Raw genomic sequence first — 17944 nt, 5'->3', positions numbered from 1 at the left:
GCACCAGAGTCCGAGTTACACATGAGCATTGCAAAAAAGGCTGGTGCACCCACAGGTTTCCCAGACAACGCAGGTGTCTGAGGGAGACTCACCCCAATTGTTTCTTTTATATCCCCAGACAAAGGGGAACATTAGGCATTATTCGGGGTGAAGGGTATTGCCTCCTTGGAAAGCCAGCTTTCTCCTCCCATCGGCCCTGAAGATTTCTGGGAATTCAGGGGTAAAGAACTCCAGACAGGAAGAGATTGAAGCCCCACAGATAAAATTCAAAGAAATTTTCGTAAGTGAACAAGGAGTTGACCCTCCAGAAACAGTTTGTCTGGGGTCCAAAGTACTGACTTCAAAAGCAGTTAGCAGAGAACAGGGGCTCGCCTGTGATACCAGCACTCAGGAGGGAGGTAGAGGCTGGAGGGTCTGAAATTTGTACCTGGGCTACTTGGTGAGATCTTGTCTTAAAACAAAAACAAACAGGCAGGCAAAGTACAGGCATATTCTTTGGGACCGAGATGTCTGTCCATCTGCCCAGGAAAGAGCCCACTTCTTTGCTGAATGCAAATGATGTTGAATAGACTCTATCCTTCCAAAACAAAAAGAAAGCCCACACAACTTAGTTTACTTTAAAAATTCTGTTGCATCAGTAGCAAAGTCAGAAAAAAGAGCTTTGAAACAAAGTCTTTCAATATTTAAAAACGATGGAGAAAACTGACCGATTCACGGCTTTGCGGTTACTTGATGAACTAACATGAAAATGTTTCTCTGATTCTAAGAATACACGTTGATAATAGAAAACTTGGAAATTGCTTGGAATGCTTGAAATGTCCTAACCTGGGGGGTGGATGCTTACCAGGAAAACCATGGGGCCTGAATATACTTCATTTTGAATTCAATTTAAGTTCATCTCATTGTTTGTAACGGCTGCTGTTTTCCTGTTTTGTTTTGTTAAAGATATATTTATTTTAATCTTATGTGTATAAACCTTTATTCCACATGTATGTATATGCAACATGGTATGTGCCTGATGCCCACAGAGATCAGAAGAAGATGTCAGATCTCCTGGAATTGGAGTGACAGACAGTGGTGAGCTGCCAGGTGGGACCCAAAGCCGGGTCCTCTGAAAGGGTGACGGGTACTTTTAACTGCTGACCCATCTCACCAACCTCTGCTCACGTGGTTCTAGGGCTCCTCCATAGCCTACCTAACCAACCTCTTAGAGCTGAACAGTCACTCTGTTTCCAGTTTTGCTTTGTAAATGGTGCTGCGTGTAGTATCCACTCTGTTTCCAGTTTTGCTTTGTAAATGGTGCTGTGCGGAGTATTGATACAATATCTATACATCCGGTACATGTCTCTTGGGCTGATCCTGAGAAGGGACATTTGCTGGATGGCTTGGGACTTTGGTTGTGGGAGTCAGAGGCTCCATGTGCCACCTGGAGGACAGCAGGATTTGTAAGGAATTTTGATCTGCAAGGTCATAGAACAAGGACCTGCAAGAACTTTACTATTTCTGGGCCCAGTGGAACCCTCCAGACTCACTTGGGCGCACAAGTGTGTGTGTGTGTGTGTATGTGTGTGTGTGTATGTGTGTGTGTGTGTGTTGGGTGTGGGGCACACTGACACACATTCACCAAGGGTTGGGGAGAGATGTTAGGGTAGATTAGGGTGAGGGGTACACTGAGATACACATAAACTCAAGGACATTGGGTTGCCGGAAACTGCAGGTACCCTAACTTAGAGCATGGAGCCTTTCCAGATGAGAGCTTATCGAGGTTGTTCTGCTAGACCTGGAGTTCATTCTTTTAAATACAACATCTCGGTCAAAGCAAGGAACTCCCAGGGCCTGCCATCTGCATGAGGGTGGCTGAAGTTGGGATACTGGTTAGGACCTAGCATTTGTAAATGCAGTGCGCCCCCTAGTGGTAATTTCCTGATTTCCCAATGGCCAGAGCAGCGGTGCTTCCTGGCACAGCCTCCAGCTCCAGGGTAGGAAAGAAATCAGAAGGCAGGCTCTAGCCCCAACTTCTGGCCTCATCATACTGCCCTCTGGGTCTCACCTTAGTCTTCGGTGAAATGAAGGTCGCGGAGCCATCATCATTTGGTCCTGGAGAGTAGCTAGGCTGAGATGTCGCTCCTTTATACTCAGATTAGGAGTCCAGAGTCCCCTGAGGAGGCAGTCAGCCAACTCCAGAGAGCACTGGGTTTGTATCCTACCATGACATCCAACAAATCTTGGCCCTCAAAGTGGGCCTTTGGCCTTCATAGCGGTCACTTGTGACTTAGGGTGAATAGGAACCAAGCAAAGGAGTTGACTGGAATAGCCAAGAGAGTCAGACCCTGGTGGAGGGTCAGGACTTCAGCCAGAGGAGACTGGGGACGAGGGGGACTTTAGGGAGAGTAGTTCTTCTCCTCCTCTTCATCTTCCTCCTCCTCCTTCCTTCTCCTCCTTACTTCTTCCCCTTCTCCCCACTCCTCCTTCTTTTTTCTCTGTGTAACAGCTCTAGTTGTCCTTGGTTTGTAGACCAGGCTGGCCTTGAACCCACAGAGATCTGCCTGTCTCTACCTCCCAGGTGCTGGGATTAAAGGTGTGTGCCACCACTGCCTGGCTGGGAGAACTTCTTGGAAAAGAAGGTAGGGACAGATCTCATGGAAGACTGGTTTGGAGCGAAGGCACTATCCTGACAGGTAGGAACACTGCGCCAGAGGAGGTGACATCCACGGGGGCAGCAGAATGCAGAGCACCTCTCCTGGGAAAGCAGTGAGGTTACCGGCAATCCTGGAAGTAAATGCCAACCTCACAGCAACCAGGGACTAGCTAGTCAAGAGGAATAGATAAGAAGGCTGAGTTTTGTAAGGACGGTGAACGTTGTGGCGTTGCAACTTGGCTCCTTGAACCTTGGGGCACTGTTTCTAACAGCACCACCTCTGGGAGAACACTGGAAGCCACTGGAGAGAGCAGCCTGGGGGACTTGCCTCTCCAAAGCCTGTTCTCTGGGGACTCACTGAGCTCTCTGGGAGTTCTCTGGACAGCCTCTCTTGCAAGGCCTTGTTCATCTGACATGATTTGGAGAAATTCACGAACAGCTTTCTGCTCTTTGAGCTTGTTAGAGACAGTTCCTACCAGCTGTAGCTGTTTAACATGAAAGATGTCTTGGCCAAAGCTAGCACGGAGCTGACCAATCCTGCAGAAGTTGAGGAGGAAGCTTTTCTGCGAGGATTTTGACGAGTGCAGGCATATTCTTTGGAACTGAGATGCCCCATGTGCTCAGAGCTGTCCATCTGCCCAGGGAAGAGCCTGGTTCTTTTTTGAATGCAAATGGTGTTGAAGTCCCCGGTCCCCAGCCAAGCAGCAACCCTGACTGCTGCAGACTGGAGGTATAAGGATAGGGCATGCACAGAGCATGGGGGTTGGGGTGGGGCTGAGTGATAGAAAGCCAAACTGATCTCCTTCACTTTCTATCACAGTTAATTTTCTTTTTAAAGGAGCAGACTTACTTTAATTTTGTATGCACAGACACATGCACACTTGAGGGCAGGTACTCTTCAAGGCCAGAAGAGGGTATCAGGTGCCCTGGAGCTGGAGTAGTTGTGAGCTGCCCAACATGGATGCTGGAAACAGAATTTGGGTCCTGTGCAAGAATAGTATACCCCTTTAACCAATGAGCCACTTATCTGGGCCCATAACTCACTTTCTTTATTACTCAGAGGTCCCCTTGCCCTCTGAGGTCCTCTGATGAGGCTGGTAGCAGGTATATATGTGTATGCATGTGTGTGTATGTGACTGTGTGTGCATTTGCATGCATGCATATGTATGTGTTTTATATGTGCTCGCTTGGCTCTAGACGTGGAAGAGTTTCAAGATGTCTTTATTTAGTTATAAAAAGATACAGTACATCTCATGCACCGGGGTGACTAGTACATAGTCACCATCAATCCTTACAGCAATTACTACAACAGGAAATAAAAACTTACAGGGATTGTTCATCCAACTAAAAAAAAAACCTGAATTAAAATTGCTAACCTAAATAGCAACTTGCTTATTATGCAAAAACCCTTATTCTATATTTGTGAGAACTAGAAACTAGTAAGTATTATTAGTAAAAAAATTAAGAAAAATGAATTATTGGTTAAACAAACATCGTGCTATCTACAATCCCCTTGTTGGTGAAGGGATTCACAGTGGAGGGTGAGCTGAAGTTACATTTCTTCCTTGCCTGGACCTCTTCGTGTCTGGACGCCCCCTCCTCCAGCTGTGACTTCAGTGGGAAGTTACTCACATCCCTCCAAGGGAGAAATGCAGGGATGCAGAGATGCCACTGGCCCTGGGCAAGCCAGGAGCCTTGCATTCTGCAGGATGTGCTCGGGCGTCGTTCCCTGAGATGTGGCGACTGTAGGAAAAGGCAAATGGCACAGCGGCTCTGCGACACGGTTGTGCTTCAGTTGGGGCACTAGCCAGGCTGCGTCTTGGATGCCTCCGAGAGAAAAGCCGATAGCAAGAGAAAAGGGGTGCTGTGACCAGGCAAACGGCTGCCTCCCACAGGCAAGCTGGGCAGGGTTGACTCTCAGGCGGGCGCCTCAGCTTTTCCAGGATCCTTCTGGTGAGTGGGCTGGAAGCTCTCCTTGCTCTGTGACCTGCCACCCTTGGTCTCCACAGTCCTTCCTGGGTGAATTCACAGTTGCTTCAAATTAAACAAGCCATTTCCCTGAAGCTGACGGAGTGTATCATTGCTCAGTAAAGCAGTTAATGGGGTTGCAAGCCTGCTGGGGCACCTCAGTACCCAAGGTCAGGAGCTGCCAACAGTCTCCTTCCTCCCTGGTCGAGCCTGAGGGACTGGGGGGTGTATTTAGGCACTGGGGAGGTGTCAGGGAGACACACAGTGCTAGGACTCCTGAGAAGAGGCATGACGGATGAGTCAGCCTCCCTCAGGACCAGGCTTCAGAGTTCTGTCCCATAGCTCATGCCATCCAGTCTTCTGCCTTCAGACAGACAGCCCTACCGAGGGCTCAGGGTCCCCTTAGGGAAGACTCCTCAAAGTTCAGCATAGGCAGCTTTGCTTGGCAGTTTTGAAGGGACAGGAGAAATCTAGAATAGATTGGGAGTGTGTTTTGGGGTTGGGAGGAGGGACAGGACAGAATGGGAGCCCAGACAGAACCCTGGTCTCATTTTCACAATATTTGGAGTGGTCATCAACAAAATAAATCTCTGTCCCTGGCTATTTATGGGACCTGGAATTTGCTACCCTGGGGATGGAAAGATCTTTTGTATCCAGTGGCAAGGGATACTGGGCTGGAGAGTCTGTGCCACTCCTTGGAAATCAGGGAAGGTGATGGCAGGTGTGTCTGATCTAGGCTGCAGTGACTTTAGTCCCCTGGCCCAGAGACTGGCAACCTTAGATAATCATCTCATCGCGGGGATCGGAGCCATACAGCTCCGCCAGCATCTTGAACCTGGGTCCCCAGTCGTTGAGGAAGTCATAGTCGATGTCAGAATCGGAGGAGTTGGTGGTTAAGGAGCTGAGCGACTCTGCGATGGACTCGGAGCCCTCGTAGCCATAGATGTGCAGCGTGTCGTAGGGGGGGCCGCCACCGTCATTGTCTGCCTCGTCTTTCTTCACCTCGATCATGGTGGCCATCTCCGAGGGCCCGCCGTGTGCCGGGGGCACCATCCGAGGTGGTTTCTGCACCTGAGAGTACACTGCTGGCCGGGCGTCCATTGTGGACCGCAGGGGCTTGGTGGCGCCACCGCGCACAGAGTTGAGCACGGACACATCGTAACTGGTGGTGTCCATCTCACCGCCGCCCTCCTCGTCGTAGGTGACCAGCTGCTCGTGAATCTCAAGCGCGCTCTTGCTATGTGCACGTGCCTGCTTCCGGAGCTGCCTCCTCAGGAAGATGAGTAGGGTGATCACTGCCAGGCAGGGAGCCAGAGCAACAGATGTGGGTCAGACAGGGTGTGTGGGTGGGGTGCCCGTCCCCTCCTCCCTACAAATACCTGGAGCCAGCCCAGACTCCCAGGACCACCACCATAATAATCTGTTACATACATAAAGAGAGGATGTCCTGATGAAGTCCTTCCCCATGCCTCAGTTTCCCTGACTGCAAAGTGGATACAATGACTGCTCTGTGACACTAGTTTTGGGGGGGATGATAATGGGATTCTGGGGTGACGTTAATTCTTTTATCATCATCATTCATTCTTATGAAAGAGAAGTCTGTCTCTAACGTCTCTGGCACAGAGGGTCCAGGAAATGGACACACACAGTGGGAAGCTCAGAGCCTGGGGCAGTTGCTGTCTGTGCCTCTCAGCATCCTAGTTCTCCAGTGTATGCAAGGGCTGGTGCAGCTGGAGAAAGAACTTTCTGGCAGGAGCCTTCACCCCTGTATTGAATGTGCTGGAGAAGCCCCACTCCGCTGGTTGCTAATGCTGAGGATGGAACTTCCTGGTGCTTCAGGGTGATGAGGTTAGCTAACAAGGTCAAATCTTTTTCCTGTGCTTCATAAATCTTTGTCTGAGGTCTGGCTCCTGACAATGCAAAACCTAGGTGAAGCCTACAGTGCCCTGAAAGTGGCAAGGCTCAAAAAAACAAAGGAAAAATAAAAGCCCCCCAAAAAATCCAAAGCTAGAGGAAGTCTACAAAAGCAAAGAAATCCCTTGGTGAAGTTCCAAGCTAGAAGTCTCCAGTATAAAGGAGTTTTAGAAACAGTCAAAGCTGGGAGTGGTGGTACACACCTTTAATCCCAGCATCTGGAGGCAAACGTGAGCTAGTTCCAGGCAAGCCTGCTCTCTGTAGAGAATTCCAGGCCAGTCAGGGCTATACAGTGAGACCTTGTCTCAAAATAAATGAATAAACTAAATAAATAATAGTTTTTAATGTAAATCAATGCCCCAAATGACACCTGGAATATAGTATGCACTCAAAATACATGAATATAGGTAGTGAATGAATGAATGTCAAGTGTATGTTTCCTTCCTTCCCTCTGTCCCTCCGTCCCTCCCTCCCTCCCTTCCTTCCTTGAAATGGTAAAGATGGAAACTCCTGCTTGGCACATGATCTACCACTGAGCTACACCCCTGGCCCCCAGTTATTTTGAAATGGAGTTAGCTTGAAGAACGGTCTTGGGTCTCCTCTCTCCTCTCTCCTACCCCTTAAGAACCAGGTTGGTGGAATTCTACATCTGTATCTCTGTATCCTATACAAGGAAGCATGGGGTCCGGGGAGGACTGGGCCGGGACCCCGCCTCGTCTGTGAAGCCTTCTCAGAGTCTCCGCCCCGTCCCGCGAGACACTGACCTGTGATGGTGAGGATGCAGAGGAAGATGGCTACCAGAGCCTGGATGCTGACGCCCGCCTGGGCGGCCATCTCCTCGCAGAAGGTGAACTCGCCGTGCTCGTTGCATTTGCACACGGCCACTGTTAGCGTGCCGGTTCCCGTCAGGCTGGGCACCCCGTTGTCTGAGATGAGCACGGGTAGGTAGTGGAACTTGGTGTGCTCCCGATCAAACTGCCCGTACTTGACCGTGATGTTGGCGGTGTTATCTGGAAACATCAAGACCGCAAAGTGAGGTTCTGCCAGGAGCGTCGGCCCTCTGGCACCATGGGGGGGGGGGGGGAGAGAGTGTGTGTGAAGGCGAAACTGCCTCTTCCTGGGTGATTTCTCCGCCCTCTTGCTCCCGGCCTCATGTGTCAGTCCCTTGAGCATAGGCCTGTCCCTTTGCAGAGGATGTGGTGTGAGCAGCTGGAAGAATGGCTCAGTCAGAATATAAAGCCCTAAAGGTCTGTTTCTGTGGCCAATGGATGCACCTGTCCCCTTCTCCAATCTCATCCTGGTAACAACCTTTTCTCCTGTGCTCAGCTCGTTACTGCATGATTTCAAGCTTCTGCACACAATTGGGAAGAGAAAATGCTTTTTCTTTAGCACCGGGCTAACATCTTTATGCTACCTTGGAATCACTGGGAAGGAGGTTTATAACCATAAACACAAGCCTGGGTTCCCAGTGACCCTAAGGCACTGACACTTGCCATTGGGAGAGGGTGACCCTGGGCATTCTGCAACCAAGAGCCAGCTTCCGTGACAAAAGCCCCCAGCCCCAGCGCACAGGAGCATCCTCTGGGGAACTTTTTGAACATCCTGAGTTTCAGATCCCACCTTTCCTTTAAATGTCCATTCCCTGTGCACATGCATGCATGCACACACACACACATGCACACATGCACATGCATGCGCACATACATGCACACACACGTATGCGTGTGCGCACACACACTTCTGCTGCTTCTGTTCAGTGGCTGTGGGCAAAGCACAGATGGTCTGCCTTCTGTTGGTTTCTGGGAGGTTGTAACACCAGCGGTCAGAGGACTTACTAACCATGCAGGGTGGGCACATACACAACCAGCCAAAAGCCAAGAATTTAAAATGAAAGCCAATTTCATCTCATTATTCATAATTTACATTACATTCCAGTTTTAAGGCTATTATAGCTGTGAACAAATGACAGGGCACTGACACGTGATGGGATTGAAATGAGAAACTCTGATATGTAGGACATTCGTGTGCAAATGAGACCAAGAGGCTTGCCTTCTGTTGTAAACAGGATGTGTGTTTAGGGTGGCTTCTAAATTTTCTATTCTGTTGTAGGACCCCAATTCTACTTAGTTCATTTGAGCTATATATTTGGAATGGGGTGACAGGTATCTTTGCAATGCTACTTTCTGAATGTTGGATTGTGTCATTAAGTGTCAGCATAGCATGGCTACCTTCATCTTTGGTTGGCTGTGATATTCACCTTGTTTGATCCCTTGTACCTGCCCCTTGCTCCCAGGGACCCTCTTCCCTAGTCTTCCCCAAAGATGACAATGGGCTGTTTTAGGTAGGGGCTCTCATGATGTCATCAGTCAAAGACAGAAAGATTTCCTCCCATATTTGGGCGAACAGTCGGTATATTCATACCCAAGAGTGTCTATCTTTCCTAGAGTGTTGCAGAAGCCATAGAAACCTGGGCCCTCTCAGATGGAACTAAATCATCCCAGGATCATCGCTCTAATATAGACATCTTCACTAGAGCTCTGACTGGGCGCTACTGACCTCACAAGACTCTCTGGGCTTTGATTGGCTGAACAGATGTGCAATGATATCCTGTGATTGGTGAGCCAGATCCAGTTCAGGGACCGCTTTATGGTAGCTGCCCAGTCTGACTGAACTGCAACAAAACCCAACTGCATTGTTGGGATTCATGACTTCCAAATTTTCAGGTTGGACTCTTTGGAATGATATGGAAATTTGTAGTGTTGTTGCAACTGAGATCGCAGTGTTAGAAGGGGCCTTTCCATAGTTGGGACTGGGCTGGCTGCCTGCATCCCTGAATCCATCTTGTGTTCCTTTACAGTAAAGCCTCTTTAGGATTATGTTAACCCTACAGACTCTGTTCTGTGGCCGATGAAGCCTGGCCAGCTGGCTTTGACCATAGCATCAACCAACTATACAATGTATATGGTGAAAGTCGTATAAAATGACACATAACTTGAAAGACCCTATGGAGACCTGTCACCCCATGTTGGTCTAGTCCTCGATCCTAGTGCTTCAAGATTCTTAACTGACACCCCTGACCTTCTAAGAGCCAACTGACTGCTCTGATGCTCACCATGGTTGTTTATAAGACTGAAGTTGCTGTCCTGGGTCTTCAGGGCGAACTTAAACTTGGCGTTTGGTGGCGTCACATCCTTGTCTGTTGCAGAGATCCGTACCACCAGCTGGATGTGAGAGATGGGCAATAACATGATCAGTGTGGTTTGGGGGTGGTATCTTGGGGCTCAAGGATGGGTTTAGACATGACCATGGCTGCCTGCCACCTGCAGCATCCTGAATAGTCTTCCCAAAGTCACTTTGTCTACTACCATCCCCCACCCACGTATCCCCGAGGCTTCCAGGGGTTTTGTTTCTTCGCCTGTAAGACATGAATAGCATTTTATTCAGGCTGTTATGTAGTTACTGTAAGCTGAGGGAACTCTAGGTGGGCAGGAAGGTTTGCTCCTCAGCCCTCTGCCTAAAAGCGTACTGCCCTCCCGCTGCCTCGCCAACTTGAGGCTAACTCACCTTGCCCTGGACAGCATTCTCACACACTTTAGGTTCATAGGGCTCGGCAAATTCCGGGGGGTTGTCATTCTCATCCAAAACTTCAATGTGGACCTGCACAATGGATTCTTTACCTACGGGGTTACCTGCAGGAGAGACAGCTTGTCACCACAGTGGGCCCAGCTGATGCTGGCCGCTGGAGCTGGAAGATGTTTGGATGGATAGTCATGAGGCTCTGTGTGGGGGAATCCACTTTTTTTTTTTTGCAGAAGGAAAGGCCAAGGATTGTGTCATGAATGGATGGAGTGTGGAGGAGAACAAGGGGGTAGACCTTCATATGTGAACAAGTTTGCTTGTAAGAATTCAAGAGCTAAACACCCTCAGTGCATCTTAAAGGTTGTAATTAAATCAGTAAGTAAATCAAGCAAATAATAAGTGATTAAAATAATACAATTGAACAAATAATCACGCACTCATTTAAATAATGCTATCTCCTCTCAGGAGCCCCCTTGGGACCTGGGTACAGTGGGAAAGTGAACGCTTCTTTGCCGGGTGATTGTCACAGCTCCCCTGGCATCTGTCAGAATTTACACAAGTTGTTGCAGACCCTAACAGTCTCTAGTTGAGGAAGCAGAATGAGCGATACAGAGTAAAGGTGAATGAGCCATGTAGTGGATAAAAAGATACGGGTTAATTTAAGTTATAAGAGCTAGTTAGAAAAAGCCCAGGCCCACAGTTCCATGAATCTAAGTAGCAAAATTTGGAAATTTGACTATATATATATATATATATATATATATATATATATATAGAGAGAGAGAGAGAGAGAGAGAGAGAGAGAGAGAGAGAGAGAGAGAGAGAGAGAGAGAAAAACAGACCAGTTAGTGCTTAGAGAAAGTGGATCTAGGAGAAGTTTAGGGAGAGGTGAATATTGTCAGAATTCATTGTATGAAATTAACTAAGAACTAATAAAAATGGCATCTCCTTGTATTGTGTAACCTAAAGGCAAGAAAGGAAAAGAAACAAGCCTAAGCTAAAGCTAAGCTTTCATAATTAACAGTAAATCTCCATGTTTGTTGTTGTTGTTGTTGTTGTTGTTGTGTGTGTGTGTGTGTGTGTGTGCTGATGGCTCAAAGAAAAATCTGTCTACAGCTTTTTATTTTGAAACTGGTTCTTCAACTGGTGCAGATATAACTGTCCACACACTAAGGAGTGTTTGCTAAATGCATTTAACACTAAGAATCATGCAGCATTTGGTCCACGTACAGCCTTTGCCCAATCGCTGTTCACTGGACCAAACCCTCAGAAACTGTGTAGTGTGTGCCTTCGGTGAGCCTCATCACAGAGGCACCTGAATAGCATGCTTTTAGCTCGGTACTTCTTAATCTATGATGTACATGGGGTTCTTGTTCTGTCTATGATGCTACCCTATTATTCTGTATGCCCAACAAGGTTGTAGGTGTTCTGTATGATGCTGGTCCAAGCAGCACTTTCTGAAATGGAAATTCAACATACCCCAGACAGAGAATGCTTCCCCGGGCACTTGCAATACCTTCAGAGGTTCAAAATAACGAACCATGTCAGTTCTGAAAGGATGAGGGAAAAGAGGAACCCAGGTGACCTGGAAGATGAAGGCGCTCACCTCTAGAGTCCAGTTCATTGGCCTCCACAGTCAGGTTGTACCAGGCGAGGGTTTCTCTATCCAGTTCTTTCTCGTTATAGATGTCCCCCTGTTTGGTTATTCGGAAGAATTGCCCTCTGTCACTGGTCTTGCGAATGGAATATCTGTCCAGGAGAAAGAGGTTCATGGCTTTCCTTGTCTGCTGCTGATCCCAAAGTCCTCAGCATGACAGAGAAGGCACCTCAGGATTCTTCCCTTGCATCCTTCCCCAAGCCTCTTCCCAGTGTTCACTGTTCTTACCGCCCAGAGCGAGTGAACTTACACATGCACACATCAACCGGATGATGCTTGACCTGCATGGCGTGGTTATCTTACAATTGGATGGGGTACCTGAGACCCTACCCAGCCATAAATCAAACTAAGTAGGTGAGTCTAAAATCCATTACACTGCAGCTAGAGAGTGTGTGTGTGTGTGTGTGTGTATGTGTGTGTATGTGTGTGTGTGTGTGTGAGAGAGAGAGAGAGAGAGAGAGAGAGAGAGAGAGAGAGAGAGAGAGAGAGAGAGAGAGACCAGGGAGAGAGAAACAAACAAAAGCAAGATCTGGAAGAAATAAGAACTAGCTGAAAATACATGAAGTGAAAATCTGAAAAGTTCTCAGTAAACCAGGAAAATGATGATGAAGAGATGCATATGTGTGTATGTGTGTGAAGATAGTTGCTATTCCTGAGAAACCATGACAAATAAAGCAGAAGTAATGTAAAATAGAATAATAGATTTTTTCTGATAAGAAGAAGGCTTGAGTCTACAGTGGTGATTGATAGTTGGGCATAACTATAAAAATTAAACAATAGTTAAGTGTATGCTGATAGTCCTTTGACTGTCCCAACTGTGTAAGGAAACTGAAGAGTTCAGAGTTGGGGGAACAAAAAAGTAGATTCCTTAAGAAGAAAGGGACATCCTCTAGATGTTTGCAGAAAGGTGAACGCTATGAATACATTGGTGAGACTTCTGAAGAGAAGTGTCTATGATCTGAAGATTATACATTAAAATAAGAAGGCAAAGAATGATTTTACACACACACACACAAATTTTGTGTGTGTGTGTAAGTGTGTGTGTGTATATATATACACATACATATATATATTCATTCCCAAAGTTCATATATATACATATATATGAACTTAGGAAATATATCATTCATAAAGATAGGTCCTGTTCCTGCAAAGAAGAGAAAATTATCTTGAAAACTTTAAGAGATTTCTCAATCAAAAGTCAGAACCTGGTTTGGAAGGAATTGAAATGAAGTTCTTGGCTCATTGTGTGCATGATGCATTTAGCTAGGAAACATTGAAGATTTTGTAGAAAGAAGTAAGTCTCCCGTCAAATATTTATGAGAAAAAAGAAGGGTTATAGCAAAGATAAGCAGCCAAAGGAAACCGATTCCACTTGAGAAACAGGAAATACAAAGCAAGAAACAAGAAAGGGAAGATCAGTCGTGGCACAGATGATGGGAACACTAACCAGGTTGAATGCAAACTGTCTCTGCTGAGATGACAGAGCCAGGCTGACTGCCCGCTCCTTTAGAGCATCAGATAATCTAGAAAAGTTAGGAGCAAAAGTTGGAGAATTTATCAAACAGAAATAACATGTAAACAGGATGGGCAAGCTTAATATCAGATGGCACGGCACCGAGGGCTGAAAGGGTAAGTAGAACACGCCGGCTAATTTCACAGGATTTAAAATTACAGGTCCTGAGCTCAGCCGTGGAGCACTGGTTTAGCGTGCACAGACCCTGGCTTCTCTCCCTTGTACTAGAAAAAAGAAGTTATAGGACATAATGAAGGTAAAATAGTCGTGGATCTTAGTTAACTGGACAGAAAAAAATTAAAAAACATAAGACTATTGATATTTATTGATTTAAGGAAAAAAAGAAACTGGACACAACACGACTGTATTATATCACAGAACATATTATGCCATTACCCTCCAATCCTTCCACCACTAGTAAAAGAAAAACAAAATAAATCAGTATCAAGTCAATCTCTCAGATAAAGTCTATGACCAAAGAAACAGCCAAAAATATAATTATGAACATGTGGAATAGAATGACAGCAACATAGTAGTCCCCAGATGCATGCATGCATGCATGCATGAGATGTACCAAACCCAGACACGCTTGCTTTGTTCTCAAAAAGAAAACCTAATACTGCTAGGTCTGGTGAGGCAGGCCTACAGTTTCAGAAAACTGAGGCAGAGCTTCAAGGTCAACCAGGGCTATAGAGTGAGTTCATGACTAGATTGGCGACTTTAGTGGTACTCTGAACATGAAAATAAATACATGAATAAACGAGGCCTGGGGATGTGGCTCAGTAGAAAGAGTGCTTGTGAAGCCATAGATCAACCCAGTATTGTAAACAAACAAAGCTGATTTTCCAAGATTGATAAAATCAATTCTTGGGCTGTCAAAATGGCTCAGGGGGTGAAGGTACCTATGGCCAATCTTGATGGTCTGAGTTGTAATCTCTGGGTCCCACGAGGTAGAAGAAGCTGAGTTGACTTCTATAGGTTATCTCTGGCCTTCATATTTGTGCTATGGTGTGCACCACCCCAACACATGGAATAAATAAATAAATAAATAAATAAAAGTGTAATAAAGTAAAAAGATTTCATTAGAATATAAACATTTTAAGAAACCATATTAAAATTCATGTGAAGCCAGGCGTGGTGGAAAGCACCCTGTAGTTCCAGTGCTCAAGAGGCGGAGATGGGAGGATTACTGCAGTTCAAGGGCAGCCCGGGCTACGTAAGAGAAGCAAGAAAATGTTCCTATGTAAGAATGGTCATTTCCGATTGGATAGAAAACAGAGCTTGTGTTAGACAGGCAGAGAGTTGTTCCATTAAAGCAGAATGCCACAGAGCAGCTAGAGTGGGCTGTTCCGAAGTAGAGCCAAGTCTGTGTGAGAACTTAAACGTGTAACAAGTGGTGGGGAAATCACGATGTTTGGTCAACAAGGCTGACACAGCTGGCTACATGTGTGTGGTCAAATAAGATTGGATTGAATTCATGCTTACTACCAAGTATTATGTGACTCCAAGAAATCTGAGCAGATCTATATATTCCTTTTGTCCCAGAGAGTAGAGGAGGGACACCTAGTTAGGGTAGATGAGCAAGGACACTAGGTCATGTGTTAGAAACTGTATCCACAAATTCATATATTTGTGGTGTTTGGAGATAATGTTTTTGGGAGGTAGTAATGATTAGATTAGGTCATGAGGGCGGGGCTCACACAGTGGATTTGTGGCTTTCTGAGAAGACAAAGAGAGACATATGCTGGCAAGCTCATTGCGTCTCACCGTGCTGCAGCAAGAGAGACCCTCCTAAATGGCAATCACATCCTGGCACTATGCTCTTGGATTTCCAAGCCTTTAGATCCTTAAAATAAAGAGATCTCTGATATTCATAAATTATCCAGCCCATGGTATGAAGTTATAGCCATGGAAAATGAACAAGGAACAAGTATGGATAAAATGTGCAGGACATGATCCAAAACAAATGGCAGCAAAAATACAACACAAACGCAACATCCGTGTATTGGTTTGTGATTGTGTGGTCATGAAGGCTTGTGTACTGAGACCACCCATGAACTCGGTGGGTACAGGAACAACCACAGATTTCTTGATAGGCCACGTGAAAGCAACACTTCTGGCTTTGTGTTTTGGGAGACTAATTTCTCAACTATTTTTGGTGATGGGACTGCAGATGCGCCATCGCTGATGGCTGATTGCTCTTTTGACTCTCAGGCCTCATCAGATGGTACCTATGTGAGTCATGGTCTTAAGTCCTTCAAAGAGCAGAGGATGACCTTGACCAGACAAGATGGACATACTAGGAGCTGGTAGGACAAGGGTGTTAGTGAAAAGAGCCGGGACCAGCCTCTGCATTTTTCCATGAAGATGCTGGGAGAAGCCAGTATCCTTCTCTGATCTTTGGTCTCAGACCACTAGACATAAGAATGCCCGTGCCAGGGCCATCGTACCGTTAGCACTTCACGCCCACCCCCTCTTTACCCAATGTTACGCTGAGCCTTGTCCGGGTCTTTGGCCACCACAGTGCCTATCAGAGGTTTCTTCTGGTTTTCCAGCAGCTGGAAGTGATAGAAGCGTCGCTGGAAGACAGGCGGCTCATCCACGTCCAGGACATTGATGGTGATCTTGGCTTTGTTTTTGCCTGCGGTGCTGCTCAGGTACCCGAGTCTGACAGTGGGGTCCGTGGCCTCAATGTAGAATGTGTACTGCTGGATGAGTTCATAGTCCAGGGGCTGCATGGGTAGCAAGGATTGGGGACTGTTTGTAGCCCATTTTATTCTACTGCCCCCATCTCTGTACCCCGCCCTGTTCTAAGCAATAAGGACACACACGGCCCCAGTCCTCGCAGGATCGTAGCCTAGTGGTTCCGTTCAAAGGAACACCTTTCATGGTTTTGCTTAGGATGCTTCTCCTTTGTCTGCCTAGTAACTTCCTTCCTATTTGCTAGTAAGGTAGGTAGCAAGAGACAACCTCTCAGAAGCTGCTCTGGACAGAGGCAACAGCTTCCTGACTGGCACTGTTGATCAGTCCTGAACAGACCAGCGACATTTTTTCTGCTTGTCTATCTTTCCCACCATCTGAGAACTTTGTGGCTTCTGGTGGCTATGCGTGTGTTCCCAGTCCTCTCCCTGAACATTCTGAAAATATGAAAGCTCCTTCCTCTCCTCTTCTGGATGCAGTCAGTCTGATTTTGCTTGCTGCCAGCAGCAGCCACTGTCCGTGGCCACTTGTGCCCTCTGGTACACATTCTTTACATATATGCTGGGGGATTTCTACTGGCTGGGACACAGGGAGCTAATGCTGGTGGGGGTGGGGACACTGTGAGTATTACATACCAATTTTCCATATAGCCTGAAACCACTGAGAAGGGAACCTCAGGTGAGGAATCGCCTCGATCAGGTTACCTGTGGCCCTTTCTGTTGGAATTGTCTTGACTGTTAATTAGTGTAGAAAGACTCAGCCCATTGTGGACAGCGCCACTCCCTAGGCTTGGTCCTGAACTGTGCAGGAGGAAAAGGCTAGCAGAGAGCTGAAGCCACAGGCAGGAAGTATGGGTGCATTCATTTTCCTCTGCTTTGAACTGTTGATGTGATGTGACAAGCCACCTCAAGTTCCTTTGCCGCTGTGACTGCCCCTTAAGAATGGACTCGACTTGGAACTGTAAGCCAAATACACCCTGTTCCAAAGTTGCTTTAGGCCAAGGTTATTTCATCCTCACAGCAGAAATGATACTAGAACAAGTAATCTCTGTCAGCACGGCAGGGTTTGTGGCTGCTTATGCCAGCCCCTGACCTTCAGGCTGTAGCTCTGAGTTGTGCTCTATGTTACCCCTGTGGGACTGGGCCCCCACTTGTACCTGCTCATTAGTGAGCTCTGCCTTCTTGCCACTTGTCACTGCTCTTAAGGCTTCCAGGAATTACTTCCCAAATAACACCCAAATTGCCCCTTGCCCCTGGTCTATGTCTGGAAGAACTCAGTCTGAGATGGTGAATTAGTCTCTATGAGCACATGACCAGCTCTGAGCTGTACAAGAACGTTCTCATTAAATAGCCTATGGCTCAGAAGCAGTCCCCAAGTGTGTCCTTTGGATGCTGTAAACTCCACAGCCCATGAATGGATTCAGTACTGCAGATCCACATACCTTTGTGGGCTTGATGATACCCTCATTACGGTTGGGGTCTGTCTCAATGGTGAAGGTGTCCCTGTACTCGCCCTGCATGATGCTGTACTTGGTCATCCTGTTCTGAGGCTCATCTGGGTCCTCGACAGACAGAAAGCCCAAGGGGTTGCCCACACGGATGTCTTCAGGCACCGTAAATGTATATGAGGCTGATATGCATAGAAAACCACAAAGAGTTAATGAGAGGGGTAAGATAATTGCCCCTTCATATTATCACAGACGTAGACCATAGACACACACAGACACACAGGCACACACAGACATACACACAGACACACACATACACAGACACACAGGCACACACAGATATACACAAAGACACACAGGCACACATACACAGACACACAGGCACACACAGGCACACACAGACATACACACAGACACACACAGACACACAGGCGCACACACAGGCACACACATATACACACAGACACACACACAAGCACACAGGCACACACAGTTACACATAGACACACAGGCACACACAGACAC

At 46.9% G+C, this 17944-nt stretch overlaps 1 protein-coding gene across 6 annotated transcripts in view; it reads right to left on the bottom strand.

Moving 5' to 3' along the window:
- Positions 1-3842: 3842 nt before the first annotated feature.
- Positions 3843-17944, bottom strand: part of Cdh5 (cadherin 5) — a 40662-nt gene continuing 26560 nt past the window's right edge. For all 6 annotated transcript variants that reach the window (XM_038313175.1, XM_038313174.1, XM_038313173.1 and 3 more), the window contains 7 exons: positions 17414-17601; positions 15754-16004; positions 11706-11848; positions 10085-10209; positions 9633-9741; positions 7285-7530; positions 3843-5901 (listed from right to left, as the gene is read on the bottom strand). In XM_038313175.1, the coding sequence (XP_038169103.1) occupies positions 5384-5901; positions 7285-7530; positions 9633-9741; positions 10085-10209; positions 11706-11848; positions 15754-16004; positions 17414-17601 (1580 nt within the window). In that variant the 3' untranslated portion in view covers positions 3843-5383. The remainder of the gene's footprint in view (positions 5902-7284; positions 7531-9632; positions 9742-10084; positions 10210-11705; positions 11849-15753; positions 16005-17413; positions 17602-17944) is intronic.

Source organism: Arvicola amphibius, chromosome 15 (genome assembly GCF_903992535.2).
Source record: "Arvicola amphibius chromosome 15, mArvAmp1.2, whole genome shotgun sequence".
Taxonomy (NCBI): domain Eukaryota; kingdom Metazoa; phylum Chordata; class Mammalia; order Rodentia; family Cricetidae; genus Arvicola; species Arvicola amphibius.
The sequence above is the reverse complement of the archived record's forward strand: the minus strand, read 5'-3'. Positions and strand labels throughout refer to the sequence as shown.